Source organism: Anticarsia gemmatalis, chromosome 13 (genome assembly GCF_050436995.1).
Source record: "Anticarsia gemmatalis isolate Benzon Research Colony breed Stoneville strain chromosome 13, ilAntGemm2 primary, whole genome shotgun sequence".
Classification (NCBI taxonomy): Eukaryota; Metazoa; Arthropoda; class Insecta; order Lepidoptera; family Erebidae; genus Anticarsia; species Anticarsia gemmatalis.
In genome coordinates this window covers 3,915,912-3,932,168 of record NC_134757.1, presented here as the reverse complement: position 1 = coordinate 3,932,168, position 16,257 = coordinate 3,915,912, and the positions used below count along the sequence as shown (strand labels likewise).

Below are 16,257 nucleotides of genomic sequence, written 5' to 3'. Positions count from 1 at the left end.
ATTTTTTCTACTATTTCGTATGTTTTATATTTTAGTAAGTGTAGCTCCCGACGTGAATAATTTATACTCTAATTTGTTAGATATAAAAATAAAACAACAAAAAATAGTTTCATTAAGTTGTCGCTTTTATTTCTCTTCACATAAATACTTAAAAGGTTGGATCGTACGACCGAAACAAGCTAAATCATTAACTAAGTACAATGTTCGCAAGGAAACTAACAAAGTGACTAAAACCTTGTTACGCACAATAATTATACATTAATATAACAATAAACCAAGTCTTGTTGAAGACGCAAAGATAATTGCAAAACAACCTGCACATATAATTACTTGCAAGACAAATAGCAATAACTCTTGCAAACAACATCTCAACTCGCAAGACAAATAGCAATATACAAAAATATTGTAAAAATCTTGCAGTTTAAACGACCACTTGCAAGACACATTGCAGTTTACAAGACGACTTGCAAAAATGATTTTAATGAAAAGCGATTCTTTTAAACTAAAAACCGGACTCGTTTATTCATTATCATTATTTAAAGTACTTAACACAGAATAATAATAGGTACAAATTTACACATACTATCGTAAGTCACTGGTCCGTTACTCGTTAGTTACGTAATAAAAGCTGTGATCTATATTTCTATTATAATAACACTTATAAACAATAATTCGTCAAGCATACAGATACTAACATTACAGTCATAGATTCAGTTAAAAACATATTATCGTTTAATCGAAAATTTTATCATTCAATTATATGAAGAAACAGAGAGAGGTACATTAAAGCAAGACAAATAGCGTCATATTCTTAAGCTTTTTATAAGTTTAATAGCAATATTTTAATGGAAATGATTGGTATTGTCTTTGAATCTAAATCTATGATTATAATCGTATATTAACGTCCAATTTAAAGCGTCGAACCGTAATACTCTGAAAAAGTTATGATTAATATAAAAATATGATTATTCTAATTTAAAGGAAGACTGTTAAGGCACAGTGTTGATTCTAAATGAAATAGCACCTTACGATTTGCTGATATGTTGGTTATATAAGGTCACTGGTGATGCAGTACAGACCATTCAAAATCGGCATGATTTTCGATACAAGAAAATTTTGACCCTTAATTGACTAAGAGTATAGAGATGGTAAATTTACCCAAAATTTTAAATAAATCATGCAATTTTTCTAATGGGTGTCCATTTAATAATATTATTATATTTAAAATAGTATTCTTTGTCAAAAAAGAAACAAAATTTTCTTTTCACAATGTTAGGTGTAGTTGCCGTTGCTACTATCGAATAAAACTCGTAAAAATGTATAGAAATTCTCCTTTTCTTTGTTACTTTCGTATTTCATGTTCCCAGTAACCCGCATTACCTACTAAATAAGTATATTGTTTATTTAACATACTATTTTGGCAATTAAGGAGATTACCACAGGAAAAACCACTTTTTTTACAATATCTGTAGACATTATTATCTATGTTTATTATAAAGGACTGGAAGCATAACTGATGTACATTTCCATAAATTTAAAAAAATATCCTGTTGGTAGAAAAAGAAAAGAAGCAAATATAAAAGAAAAAACACGAGAATATTGTACATGAAATGTAAAAAAAAGTATCTTAAAATCGCAAAATTGCTTTTGGTAGCCGGTATCTAAGACGTAAAGTAAGATTTACTTGAAGAAGTGACAATCACGAAAATATAAAATTCTCAGAAGTTGCGCAATATTTTGTTTGGGTCTCGACCTCAGTATAGTCAAAAATCAATTAGATCTACTTCATCCGACTCTTGTTCAAAATGCGAGACCAATAAGTGGCCACGCACTGTCAGACTGAATCCATCAGTTATGCTCCGCTGTAAGTCACTCGTTACAATAATATTTATTTACAGACGTTCCTCCGTACAGAAAATAATAATTACAATGAAAATATTATGCTCACTGTGAAGTTACAACTACCTAGAACATTTTACACTACATATTATTTGTAGAACGGTTACTGAGCTTTCTTCAGGTGTGGTGTAAGTAAATGCTATATCCACGTATATATAACTATACATCTATACAACTATTGTATATGTTTATATACAAACCGTTAACTTTGTGACCCTGTCCACATATTAGCCTCGATTATTTAAGCAATATTTTTTACAAAACGGCTATTATATACAATATATTTAATTCACAGGGTCTTAGCACCGAAACTGATTTCGTATTACAACGAAAGTATTTTTTGTTTACACGTAAAAGTTCGATTCGGGGCCGCTTTGAACATTTTGAAATGGCGACCCCATATTTTAAACTCCAATTAATAATTAACATACAAAAATACTTGTTATGCAAGTATTATATTAAACATTTGGACGGCAACACGTTTATATACAAAACAAAAAATCTTAAACCTATATGTAATCTAAAGCGTCTTATAGTAACTAAATGCAAAATCTATGAACAGGAAGACTGTACGAATGCTGGAAGATGACTATAATAATAATTAATCTAGTATTATTATGATTGTTAAACATTATTGTTTTCAAATGGGTCCGCTAATGAAAATAGGGGTAAAGTACTTCAATTATATACTTTCGCCAACCTTCAATGATGTCCACACTAAATGAATTATGTATCTTATACAGCTCTTTGATTCTATAGAAAATATCGTTTTTGTTACCACGAACCGTGGTTAATTTTTAATTAAAACGACGATACCTTAAAGCGAGAACACTTTCTAAATCAACAAAGAACTGTTTAACAGGAACGATACGTATTGTTAAAATATCTAATTGGATGTGTCCTAACTAGGGCTTGTGGTGTTACTTCTTGGCTCGGGCTTCATCGCCGCGCCGTTGATCCTGGCGCCAATGTTGGTCGGCGTGCTGGCCGCCAAGTTGTTGGCCATATTGTTGGTGGTGGCTTGGCACTGCGCGCAAGCCTCCAGCCGCCTGGCCAAGACCGCGCGTAGTTTGAGCGCTGGACCTAGCTTCATTTGCAACATTCCTGTTAGGTGTTCTTCTGTGAGGAGTGGCAGGCCCGCGCCGTCGATCCGCTGTTCACGGAAATTCTGCAAGAGAAAAATATTCATTAATTTTATGTGAATTAATTAACCGTGAGAGAATTTGGACTGCAGGTTACTCAATTTCCTTATTGGCTGACAAAATGTTATTTATTTTATGGGAACATTTTTTTATGAACCAATGTTGCAGTTACAACACGTTACCACATAATCATAAAAGCTTAAAATACTTGATCTAAAAATTATGAAGTTTTTAATCCAAATAATTTGTGGATTACAAGGTCTTAAGAGTTTATTATTAGACATCAACGCGTTCTTCGTCGAACGCACCTGTCGCGCCACAATCTCTGAGTGCGTGCAACGATGATCGATCAGTTTTGATCGTTTCAATGTAAGTATTTTATTCACTATCACAGTAAGTTGTTTTTGAGATATATCTGACCCTAGTTAATATGTAGAGTACACGCACGTATAATTATTACTTGTATGTCTGAGCCACATAATCTCGTCTCAGAACAACCGTGTTAAGTCGCATAATACTAGTAAAGTGTACTAGACCATTACTCTAATTACAGTACTCCACTGACATAGCCAAATCATCAGTTGAAATAATGGTCGCACGAGTGGATAATGATGTCATCTACGATTGCGGAGTTTGAAACATCTGGTTTGTGCTCCTAATAAGTTTTGCAATAATTGTATTGTCGTTATACCTAAATGGAAAGCATCAAGACGGTCGGCGCGGACAGGTCGCGGCGTAGCGTCCAGCGACCTGTCATCTCCGCGGGAACGTTGACAAAAACCGCGCCGCCTACGTGACGTCCTGTGCCCCCGCACCTCCCCGCACCCCCCCGCGCCGCATCCCGCCCCCCGCGCCTCGTCTCACCGCACCGCTCGACCACTTTTTACCGCGCGACATTTGCCCGGAGTTCGATCCGTGTCATCCGACTTATTTCTTTTTTAAATTGCGCCGACGTTCGATTATTTTATTTTTTAATGTTATAAGGCTTCGACCGGCCGTCGAGCGGTAAAAAGCGATAGCGTATAAAAAAGTCTATGAATAATTAAAGTAAGATAGCTACTGGCTAGATGATGGGAACGGAATTATTTAGCGGCGACAGGTCGTCGGCTGCGGAGGCTGCGGCGCGGCGGCCGCGGCCGGCGCTGAGGGACAGGTCAATTTGCGGCGCTCGTTTTGTTCCTTTTGAGATTGCCATTAGCGTTATCCCGGTCTTGGGAGCAAATTTACTTTTATGCAAATGCGAAGCCATTCCGCCGCCGAGCGAGATTAGAAAACTCCACGTTCTAATGTATTGAAATTAAATAAAGTGGAACGAAGCACCGCCGGAGAGTGGTTTGGGGGCATGTTTATGTTTAATGGGGTTTATGGAGCCACGGAATCGGAGCGGGACCCTGACGTCTGTGCCCCGGGGTCAGGAGTGACCCGAGCTTCGTTCAAATCAAGTGGAATGATATTCGAGAAAATTGTTTAATTGTGGCTCAAATTACTGGTTCGGGGAACCGCCGCGGACCTGTTTCGGTCCTGACCTTTTTATCTCTAGATGTTCAAAGTCAAAGGGAGAGTCTATGGTGAAGTTTTGTTTATTTGCGTCTACTCGACGATGTATTTAGTTTCGAGGTTATACTTGTAACAGGTAAGGAAGGGTAAAGGCTGTTAAAAGAATAATAGTCAAACATATGGACGGAGGAGACGAAAATAGTTATTAGGTACTTAAGAACTATGTAAGTGGAAACATTTTTAACATCAGTCGCCAAAAGTACTTAATTTGGTACGTAAATATCTTTCAATGAAACTATAGAGAACTGTAAACATATCTACACTCATTTTGTTAAACTGTAAAGTGTCTACTTTATCGATAGCAGTACAAAGCAGCAGCACTATTTTCATAAAACATTGTCGTTTGGAACGATCGTAGTCTGTTCGAAGGCAGTACTTAGTCATAGCAGCTAGGGGCAGCTGGTGCAATATAAATTGGTTATTATCACGTAACCCGTTGTGGTTGTTTTGGCCAGCATGATGTGGGAGCGGACGATAACTAACATCGGACCTGCGTTATTACGCGCACTGTGCACTTAACAGGTTGCTACAGGGTTGACGGGCACAGCACTTCAGGATTAGGATGATGAATGAAATGTAAAACTAGAAATCACGATTTTTTAGTTTGTTGTAGTTTCTGTTAAAAATGACAGTTGTTAAAGAGTTGTGTATGGTAGTTTACCCGTACACGTTTTTAACATATGTAGATGCGTAACCAAGGATGTTTTCTGAATTCATTTATAATTAATTCGATTTTTATGAATGCAAACTAAGGAGAATGCGAGCTGCAACGGATAATGATATGTTTGTAAAAGTATGACTAACCGCATGCAAAAATAAGTAAAATTATTCGAAATGAAATACGACGGAGTAAATCTAAAGTGGCAGAGGCAATCATCCGACAGGTAACTAACTTTTATTTAAAAGCTACCTACATTCTTTTACCATATAATTACAACCAGTTACCAATAAAAACAAACGTGTATGGTGAGCAGCCCTATTTCGCAGATACTGCGTATCGCCTGTGGCCATGAACCGCGCTGTTGCGCGCGCGCAGCAGCCGCGTCCCGAACAGGTTGCAGGGGAGCAAAAAAGGTTAAAGTATGTTCCCCTGAGGTCGAGAGGGGAAACCGAGGGGCTAAGGGGGGAAGAGGGGCTAATGACAGGGGCGGCGCGGCGCCCGCGGCGGCTACCGCGCGCAAATTGATGCCTGCGCCGGCTGCGCCCTCTGCCGAACCTTTGCTCCCGGCTAGTGATGCGCCGTATCGATAAATTGTGACAAGCACGTTCTCGCTAGAATTATACCGACGTTTATCGACGCAACGATCCGGCCGCGAGTTATTGGAGTGTTGTTTGTTGGACGGTTAATTTTCCACAGGAATATTTTATGCAAAATAGAAATCAGCGTTTGAATATGAAATTGCGCTTACCTATAATCTAGAATAATTTTTAATAATTTTAATAATTACCTATAATCTACCCCTCCCTCATTACGGGAGGAGACCCTTGCCCAGCAGTGGGACAGTAATGGGTTAAATTTATTTTTTATTTTATTTTATAATCTAGAAAATCACAATATTTTCTAGTGAATAATGACCAGGAAAATACCGGTTGCAACGAGGAACAGTGAAGTTATTAAATCAAAAGTTTAGACGGGTGTATAATTAAGTGTTGCCAAAAGCTTAGAATTAAATTTTAAATGGCGGGTGGGTTAATTTAATCAACATACGTGATAATTAAGGTTAAAAAATACACAAGTTGGAGCAATTATAAATGATCGGGCAAAGAACAATTGTGCACGTGAGTGGCAACACGCAATTGCACGTTGTAATAACACGGTATCGACATCGACATCGAGTGATAGCATCACTATTCAGGGGCCGGATTGCGCTATAAAGATTGCTATTAAGTTTAAAGCATGGAACGCACAGGGCTTCAGTAGGGTTGGCAGGCGTATTTAGTGAGTAAATATAGCACATTGTAAAATGTTACGGAACAATGAAAGTTAGCTTTTGTTTCAGCTTCGTGTGAGGCGTTTGATGCTTGATAGTGTAAGTGGCATTTAAATGCACCAGTTACATGAATTAGCTACCCGTTTCCTAGACGTATTGTAAACAGATTTCTAGTCTAGACAATAGGAAACGGAGATAGTGAATAATGAATTGAAGCAAATACATTATTGTGAGTTCAATCCTATTTGCTTTTATTGTAGAAAAAATGCTATATGTTATTATAACGACAAAGGTTGTAACATTTATTCGCGATCACGGGACGTTACAATTAGCAAGTATCTGATTGTCTACCAGGATAAAATTTGGAGTGTTGGGTTCGCGCTATTGTTGTCACTTTATCTAGTTGATAAACCTTATTAGACACTTATTCATAGGTTGTAAAACTGACCCCTTAAGTCATAGTGATATTATTCTAATGTTTCTATTTATTAGACGGATAGTATCTTCGGGTAGCCCTAAGTAATATTTAGTGGTGACTGACGGTGAGTTCTACCGTAATTATAAACTGACACCGTAGTCATTTCTCAACTGAAACTCTTTTATTTTACACTTTCTGCTGCTAAATGTACGATATTATCGTTTGACTTGTGATATTTGTCGTTGTTTTCAGACGTTGTTTATTGCTCATATTAGGTACAGCAATTTAGTAGTATTTGCCCCGAAAGCATTTTAAGTCTTTGAACAACTATTTTTTCATATGGTGGACTGTATTTACGTAAACATAACATATAAGTCTTGAAATTCAAACGAAAAAAAAAGTTCTTTGAATGACAACGTTCAAAGTTAATATTTTCCGAGACAGTTTCAGTGAAGTCTGATCAGACTATAATTCAGTGATTTTCAGAGTAATTTTAATTTTACAGCTATTCATTATATTCAATTTTGTTGAGGATAAATGCTAAAAGCACACAATATATGTAATGTAACAAAAAGTTACGCGTCATTATAGTAGAAGTTCTGGTATAAAAAAATACTATTTCATTTCTTCAAAATAAAGTTCAGAATATACATGAAACCACTTCTAATTAACACAAGGTTGTACCTTCTAAATGTCGAAGAACAAAAGCTTATTGCTAGAATTAAGCCTATAATCTCGAGCCAAGTAATGTAGATCAATAATCAGTATTGGACAATATTATCAACGATCTAGTTGCGCACAAAAATATTTAGGTTGCACTAAGTAGACGTATTTAACTTGATATCTCACTCAGACGTAAATCTATCTGATAATTTTGTTATTGAAACATTTGACGGTATTAAAATGTTTGGGTTTTTCAAACTGATTATTTTTTTTTATCTTTTAATATGGCATAGTAGAATTTTATTATAGTATATATATTACTTAGCTTGGTATGGTAGTTCCATTTGTGCTATGCAAACGTAATAAGTTCATAAATAAAACTGTTTTTTATACATAGAATGATACGATAGCACCCACTTGAACTATCGAAACGTAATTTATTACATATATTAAATTATACTGTTGAATATAGTTGATGAAAGACATTTATGATTTAGTTTATTTTCAACACTTTTTAATCAGTAAATTTATGTACTGCTTGTATGTTTCAAGCCTTGGTTTATGTTAACTTCTGAATAAGTGTGACTTTCCAAACGATCTTTTTGGAGTTTTCATATCATTTCTTGACTTACTAAGATTACGTAGTTACTTATCAAAATACCTTGTGAATATGTTTTGATCACAGTTTAATAAAATGTAGTTGATTGTCAGTATTATTTTGAAACATAATGATTTTTATGTTAGGCATCTTTAAAATACTTGTTCTTTTGTACATAATTCATTGTAATCATAATTAATAAACTTTAAGTAGTTTACATCATCTTCCTGTCTGAGCGATGCCATATATAGCTACCGTTGCGTGATCGCCGTCTGGCCTCCGTAACCTAAGTGAGATACCATCCGAATAACTTCACAATTTATTAGGCTTCACCGGGAAATCGTCAGATAAACGTATAAAAAACTATTTATTCTTTAATAAAGATAATAATAAGCTGAAACGGCAGCGTTTTTGACGTAAAATTAACTTTTTAAGGAAAAAAAATCACACGACTAATTAATATTATGTCAAAAGGACTTTTACAAAAATAAGTACGAACATAGGACGTAAAGCACAATCGGATCAGATTCAATCGTTTGTGGATTAAACCAATCTTTCCGTGTGGAAAAGGAATTGGCCACCCCTTAATCTAATGGATGTCGCGAATTAACCATCATTTATTCAGCGTCATTATGAAAACTAAGTTAATATACCTACTTACCTATAGATTGAAGGCAACAGAACCATACCCCATTCAAGACACCCACGCATAAGAGAGTAAACTGAAGTTCTCAGCAATTACTCATAAGTCAAACAAATATTTGGTTCACATATTTCATAGCATATTTTGTATATCCTAGTGGTATATATTATAATATATAGATTACTGCTATTATACCCAAGTCCATTGACGTGACCACAAACGATGTAATAATAGACGTATGGACCAAATCTCGACCAACATTGGTGCCAATATTTTATTTTTAGTAAGAGGTAAGAGGTCAGAGAAGCCGTCGCGATTTTTTTTATCAATTGTCGTTTTGTTACACACTTTCTAAACTTTTACTCAGTAATGGAGTCCATTAACTCACACTTATGTTATTAATTTTTTACTGTATCGTTGAAAAAAGTCGTTTAATTGCGCGAAGGAATGCCACTGTCGTGAACTATCGTAGTTATAATTATACCAGGTTTTTTTATTCGGTACAGTTCGGTATTTCATTTTGTCGATTTCGTTTTAAAGCATTTCGTCAAAGGTGGTTTTTTGGTAGTCTCTTTATTTTGTAGTTTTCTTTTGTCTGCTTTTTGTGGGATGTTATTTTTAGTTGTAAGGTTGCCTTTTAAGGGCAACGCAGCTGCAGTGAAAAGTGGTGAAATTATTGCTAGTTCTTATGCAGATGTGATATCGATTTTTATGTTTAAAGTTGGGAATTACTGCTATTATTTATCGAACAGTCGGTGTCTCAGGTGGGCGTTAGCCGGCACTATTTTTTGCACGAACATAAAATAAATACCATTACTTCCATTCGATTTCTGAATGTCTCCACTTATCTCTGAATAGCATTTAAATATACGGTAGATAGCACAGCTGATATAAATTCTCAATTAGTCATAGATTTATATTTTAAATACGTTTCTTTGCCACAATGAAACTAATCTCAAAGATAAAGCATCGTATAGTTTTCTAAGAAGCTCGGACTACAATAAACAACCTCTATAAATATCTCTAGTCCAAATTGTTGTCTTACAGCGAAGAGATTACCTCACTCATTCTGTTACTAGAAAGCTTATCATTGTTGGCATCGGCGCGCGCGCAAAAAGCTCCTACATAATAATTGGAAAATAGCCTAACGTTGATCTGTGGGTGTGGCGAGCGTCCGAAACGACGGCGCGAGACAGACTGGCGGACTGCTTCAGGAACGATAAAGACAGAGCGAGGCGCGCGCGCAGGTGGGCGGGGCCACAACAGCCGAGTACAGCCGAACGCTCCCGAGCTCGGCCGAACCGAGAACGCCCAGTCGCTAATGTTAGCGTACTATAAACCAGTTTGCTTGAACTTTTGTTTACGATATTTGTGATTAAATCGAGAGTTCTTCCTATATTGGTTGGATGAACAATGCGAACTATGTTTGAGCGATGTAGAGCTATTATATAGGTATTATCGTACTAATACAAGTCTGGATAATAGATTGTTTTAAATAACTTGTGATATCCTTTAATAAATTAAATTACTAGTGTAAGCATTTCTATTGTTAATTGGCTCTACATTTCTTGTGTAAAGTATGTATGTAATTGTTTTTTTTTTGCTATAGGAATTGATGGCTTACTTTTATAGACGCTGGTATAAAATGGATTTTATTTCCTTTAATAATATTGTATATTTTAAAAACTTAACGACGCTATTTTTTTTATTGAATGTAGATACTAAAAAACAAGACTGAATTGTGCAAAATTATCAGCAAAAATACCAAAGGCAAAATATTTTTTTCATTCAAAATTCATGGCGCTATAAAAAATTGTAACAGCGCTAAACTCTACATAGAGGCAATATAACCGTAAGCCGTAATAAAATATGCTCTATGTTAATACAAGGCCCGTAAAACGTAATTGATTCACCCGTTGTAGTTAAAATTAAACAAGATAGAGGTTACCGAGGGTTATTGAATAGCTTGAGTTAATTACTGACTCTACCAGAGATTTATTATAAACTCTACGAGAGTATGCGATGAACACAACTTTACTGTATTAGTATGACGTTGGATATGTTTTTATAAGAAAAGGTATCATAAAAATGCTAATGTAGAGTTCGTGATATTGTACTGTTAGAAAAAACTATTTAATTTTGTTTTTTTTTACCATATCTTTTATTGAACGTTTCTGTCTATAGTAGGTACAGAAAATGCGTAAAAATATTGTAACATTTATGTGAAATTAATTTGTAGAGACGCGTATTTAATTAACAAAAATATAATAAATGTAGAGTTCGTGATATTGTACTGCTGAAAAAAACTATTTAATTCTGATTTATTACCAGATTTTTAATGTATAATAGAATACGGGAATTAACGCGAACACGCATTTTACCTTAAAATGCCTAACGTTTCGGCGCAGGTTGCACTCGCCGTGGTCCCAGCCTGCCTGTGCAACACGGCGAGTGCAACCTGCGCCGAAACGTTAGGCATTTTAAGGTAAAATGCGTGTTCGCGTTAATTCCCGTATTCTATTATACATTAAACATGCAACGCGAGAGTTTAAAAGTTACCAGATTTTTGTGCCGCTCTCTCAAAAACACATATTAATTTAATTATATTCATATGAAAATCATTTGTAGAGACGTATATTTGCATAGTAGCGTACTAACGTCTCTATCCCGTTACACAAACAACTGAGTTGCACACGCAGTCTCTACTAACTTATTGCATTGTTAATAAGTACTTAATAATGTAGAGCCACTTAAGTGAATCTCTTGTTGCTATTAATATTTTATAATGGCATTTAAGTAGAGAGAGTAGAGTTTTACAAGCCACTATTAGTTTGTTGATACCTCGTTAAAGGCGATGTAGAGTTTATTGTAGAGTTACAACACCTTGTTCTTGGAGATAAGGAATCAAATTAAACGCCATATACGTTACTTGTAAGTATATTATATTCTTGTAAATTTAGTTTTGTCGTGACATAAAGATTGTAGAATTTCTTAGACATTTTTGTCAAAAAGTGGTTGGTGCTTCGTATATTTTTCTTTGCTAGCTTTTAGAATCTTTTTATCATATGATCTATCTGAAAGAATTTGACACGTACAAGTTTTCTGTAGTAATGTCATTTAACTACCCAGAGAACAACTATTTTAGGTGTCATTAATGTTATCAAACCACACATAATTATAATTATTACAAATATTATTACCAATGCAAAACACTTAATACAATAACTTTAAAGCTACAGTAAAACTTACCTCGATGTTATCAAGTGCCAATAATCATAAGCTTAGTCGATACTAAACATCAATAATTTGTTCCCCAACCTTCATAGATCATAAACCAGCACCTCACTATCGCAAAATCGACTAAACAACTTTATTCTCCATTTAAATCAAAAAGCGGCACTTTCGAAACGTGAATCGATACTCACGATTAAATCGTATTATAAAGAGTAAATAGTTCTTGGTATCTGTGCACGGTGTTCCGGTGAAACAATCTACTAGTATCATCGGTTGGTAGATACTATCGGCCCGTGCCACTTGTGTACTTATAGTGATGTGACGCTGATTTGTGTTAGTCGATTAGTAAAGTTGGCTGTGTTTTGATTGGTCTGAGATTGAATTGCTGTACGTTTGAGTATTAATATTAATTTTTTTTCACCATACACATATTTTAGGTAATTTATAATGAAAATTCTTGAGAGTAATGTCTATGGCGTACAACAAATGCCTCCACATGAACAGAATTCCCCCCAAATAAAATGATATTACTCTGTGAAAACTAGAAATAAAATTAATGTCAGCTTTAAAGTGGATACATTGTTTAGTAATAAGTTTAAACTGTTGCATTTACATACAAATACATACCCTTTATAAACAAAAGCGAAATGAACCAACAAAATAGCCAAAAACAACCGTTCAATATTTATCGCAGTTAACCTAACACCTACTTTAGCACAACATTGCGTTGTTATTCTAGCTCGTAGCTCAATAACAGGGAGTATCGATATCTTTGTTTCCCATCTCTATCGGGGCACGAGTAGCGGTCGCGTGCCAGCGCGCCCTCTCGCGGCCGATTGAAGAAAGTGCCGCGGACACCGGCGCGCTTATCTACGCGTTTTACTTAAATCGACGCCATACTACCTATAGGAAGCCGTTTCAGATTCTTCTTAGATAATTATTGCGGCTAAATAGTGTTTTCTAAGTACTTGTAAGTATGAGGTTGGGTAGGAAGTTTGAGATAGGACGGGAAACGTTTGTGACGTGTTACTTTTAAAGAAATAATGTTTTTTTTACTCGCTCTTTTGTTAGACTCTTTCTGATTAATGAAAAAAACTAAATAAATAAACCTAAGTAGTATTAAACAACATAATTGAATCGCAGTAAGTAGGTTCCTCGGCTAAGTTAAATAAAAAAAGAATAATCACTTTAAACAACAAAATACATATACAGTATTTAAGTAAAGGCAAAACAAGACGATCGCAACGATCTATTGAAAGTACATTTTTCCAAAGACTCGACGTCTGACTCCAACAAATATCATTTCAACCGCTGAACATTATAATTATAATTAGCTTTTAAAACAGAGTTGAATAAAATTTGGAAAAATAATAAAGTTCAAACTCCCTACTTTCCTTTAAGTTCTTCGTTAAAGACTAAAAGCACGTACAAAATCTCCAAATACGTTCAACTAGGTTTTATTGGACAAGTAAACGGCGTTTGATGTTGCGTTTGTTAACACGGCGCAGAGAAGGGTCGGTACTATCCGATATTCGCATTAGTGCTGCTTTATAACTTACTAATGAAACAAGCTCTTTACGCGGTACCGTTAAAGGCAAACTAAGCCTCCAATAAGGGTATACATTGAGTGTTTGCGTAAACTTTAGGATTATGTTTAGGCTTCTGCTTGCAATTTTGTGTGTAGAAAGATTTTTCGTGCTAAATTTTGTCCTATATTATGAAGGTGAAAAAAAATCGGTGAGTTTGAATTTATGTCCCATTCAGTAGGATAGCTATCGACCACCAAATTTCAAGTGCCAGATCAATAGTTATTAAATAATTCCTACACTAGATTATATTTTACATGCCAAACAAAATTACACGAACTTCCTAATATTATAAAATAGATATTCATTATATAGAAAAATGAAAATAACATAAATAAACATGCGTAAACATAGAAAAACTATCATCAAAAGGCATTTTAAATCAACCTTACGTACATATAATGTTCTCATTTCCCTTACAGTAATCATTTAATTAGAACATTATCTGCGTTCAATATAAATAACGATCTGCTCTCAGATATCGCATTATAACTAGTTTCGTTATTAGCTGAGCGGCTTTCATCCGACAACTAGTTCGGTGGCAGAATTCATGGCCCTTATAAGGTCTACGCGGATATGCTAGGCCTGTGGTGACCATGGTTTAAATATAGAGAACAGTTTTATTGTGTAGGTTTTTGGGGAATTACTGAGTCGCCAAATATATATGTTTGACTAGCTTCTTCCAACGATTTCGAGCGTATGGAAAGATTTCGTGGTGCAAAGAGTATTCATTGAGCCCGGTTTCCATTTCAGTTTATCTAGGTTTCTATATATGTATTTGGTGAAATGCTGGAAGAGCCATGTATTGTACGTGGTCTAACATAATACCCTTTATAAAAACCTTGTAAATAAAAAATCTGTTCAAACACAAAGCTGACTTGAACCCTGAGACAACCAATTCTCGTTATTTTAGTCACTAAATTGTCATTTAACCGAAACAATATCAATACGCAAAAGAAGCTTAAGCAGTTTAAGATATTTTTGATCAAAATTACATTGGTTAAAAACATTTTTAGCGTGAATAATTGGTCTTTATTTTGTTCCCAAGACAGTCCACAAAGACACCTTACAGTATTTAATATCAATTCTTTTTCTCAAGCTTGTTCCCAAGACAGTCCACAGCAACAGCCTAACAGTAGTCTCCCTACAAATTACAAGTCCATATCTCGGTCCGCGACAAGATACCTCATGCATTTGTTTGTAACTACTGAATATACATGAGTCTGTATTTGCATTGCAACGCTTGTTCTACTACGCATTAGTGTCGGCTAACTCATTCTTGCTTACATGAGTCCGTAGGCAAGATCTTTGATTGTAGTAGCGTGTGATATAGGCGGGAATATGGTAAAGGTCGTAGGGTAAAGGCAGTGTAATCTTTGTTAAAACATTATAATGTCAACTTACGAAAATATAATTAGTTGCTATATACTTAAGATCGTTGGAACTTCTTCTACCGTTTGTAAATCTGGATAGAATTTCAGTAAGTAATGTTGGTAAAATCTTTCAATCAGAAAGGTTTTGATTGTCACAACTACAAAATCACCTACCCGGTTAGTTTTTACACATGGGTAGTACGTTTAACAAAAGAAAATACATATTTGTCTTTGTCATGTAAGTTTCAATGCCTAAGTCTTCGATAAAAACAGTCAAAGTAAGTATAAAATGTTTTAATCTATGTATCAGGCAGTCAAACCATCTCGAACAGGGTTATAACAGGGTTATAGTCTGCCTGGGACCACGGCGAGTGCAACCTGCGCCGAAACGTTAGGCATTTTAAGGTAAAATGCGTGTTCGCGTTAATTCCCGTATTCTATTATACATTAAACATGCAACGCGAGAGTTTAAAAGGGTTATAACTTGCTAAATCATTTCAAATTCTTAGCGAACTTTTCACGGCGGAACTACCGTTGGCATTACAAATCACCTTATACGGCGGAGGTCGATAAATCTGGCGGTACACCCACAAGCGAGATTGTATCTTTGGCTTTGTCTCACTGAAGCGCCCGGGGCTCTGATGTGACCGATTATCTCTGCGTTTACAAAAGTGCGTTCTGATTTTAGTCTAGTTAGTTAGTAGCTGGTTCTAGTTAAGTATTCTTATTATTATTGCTACTTTTCCAAATTATTCTTTGAAATGATTATTTTAGTAACGCATATGTTATGGTTTTATTATGTATCTCTGATTGATGGTGTAGTATAATGTCATTTTTATGTAGTTCAAACCTCTCAAGCCTGTTATATCCGAAGGCTCAGGCAGAAGAGAATACACCAAGGTTTCGTTTTCAAACTGTATAATTATAGTTACAATTATGCTATAAGGTTAAGAATGTTGCCGAAATCAGGTTTATCTTTCCAGTGCATAAACTGTAGCATTTTAAGGTTACTCGTGACTTACTTCCGATCAAATGAACTCGAAAAATTAAGTCATCTTACTTTCAACCGTTTATCGATTTCACGTAAAATTCTCATTTAATTATAAAAACCCGCATACTGGTGCAGAATGTTATAATTTGAGCCAGTTTTAGGACTTGAAAGACGTAAAATTAGTTCAACTATGAATGTTGAAATTATTGCGAGCTAACGGAC

At 35.2% G+C, this 16,257-nt stretch overlaps 1 protein-coding gene across 3 annotated transcripts in view; it reads right to left on the bottom strand.

Annotated features, from left to right (window-relative positions):
- Positions 1 to 103: 103 nt before the first annotated feature.
- LOC142978059 (uncharacterized) overlaps positions 104 to 16,257 on the bottom strand; it is a 262,165-nt gene continuing 246,011 nt past the window's right edge. For all 3 annotated transcript variants that reach the window (XM_076122334.1, XM_076122336.1, XM_076122335.1), the window contains one exon: positions 104 to 3,067. In XM_076122334.1, the coding sequence (XP_075978449.1) occupies positions 2,801 to 3,067 (267 nt within the window). In that variant the 3' untranslated portion in view covers positions 104 to 2,800. The remainder of the gene's footprint in view (positions 3,068 to 16,257) is intronic.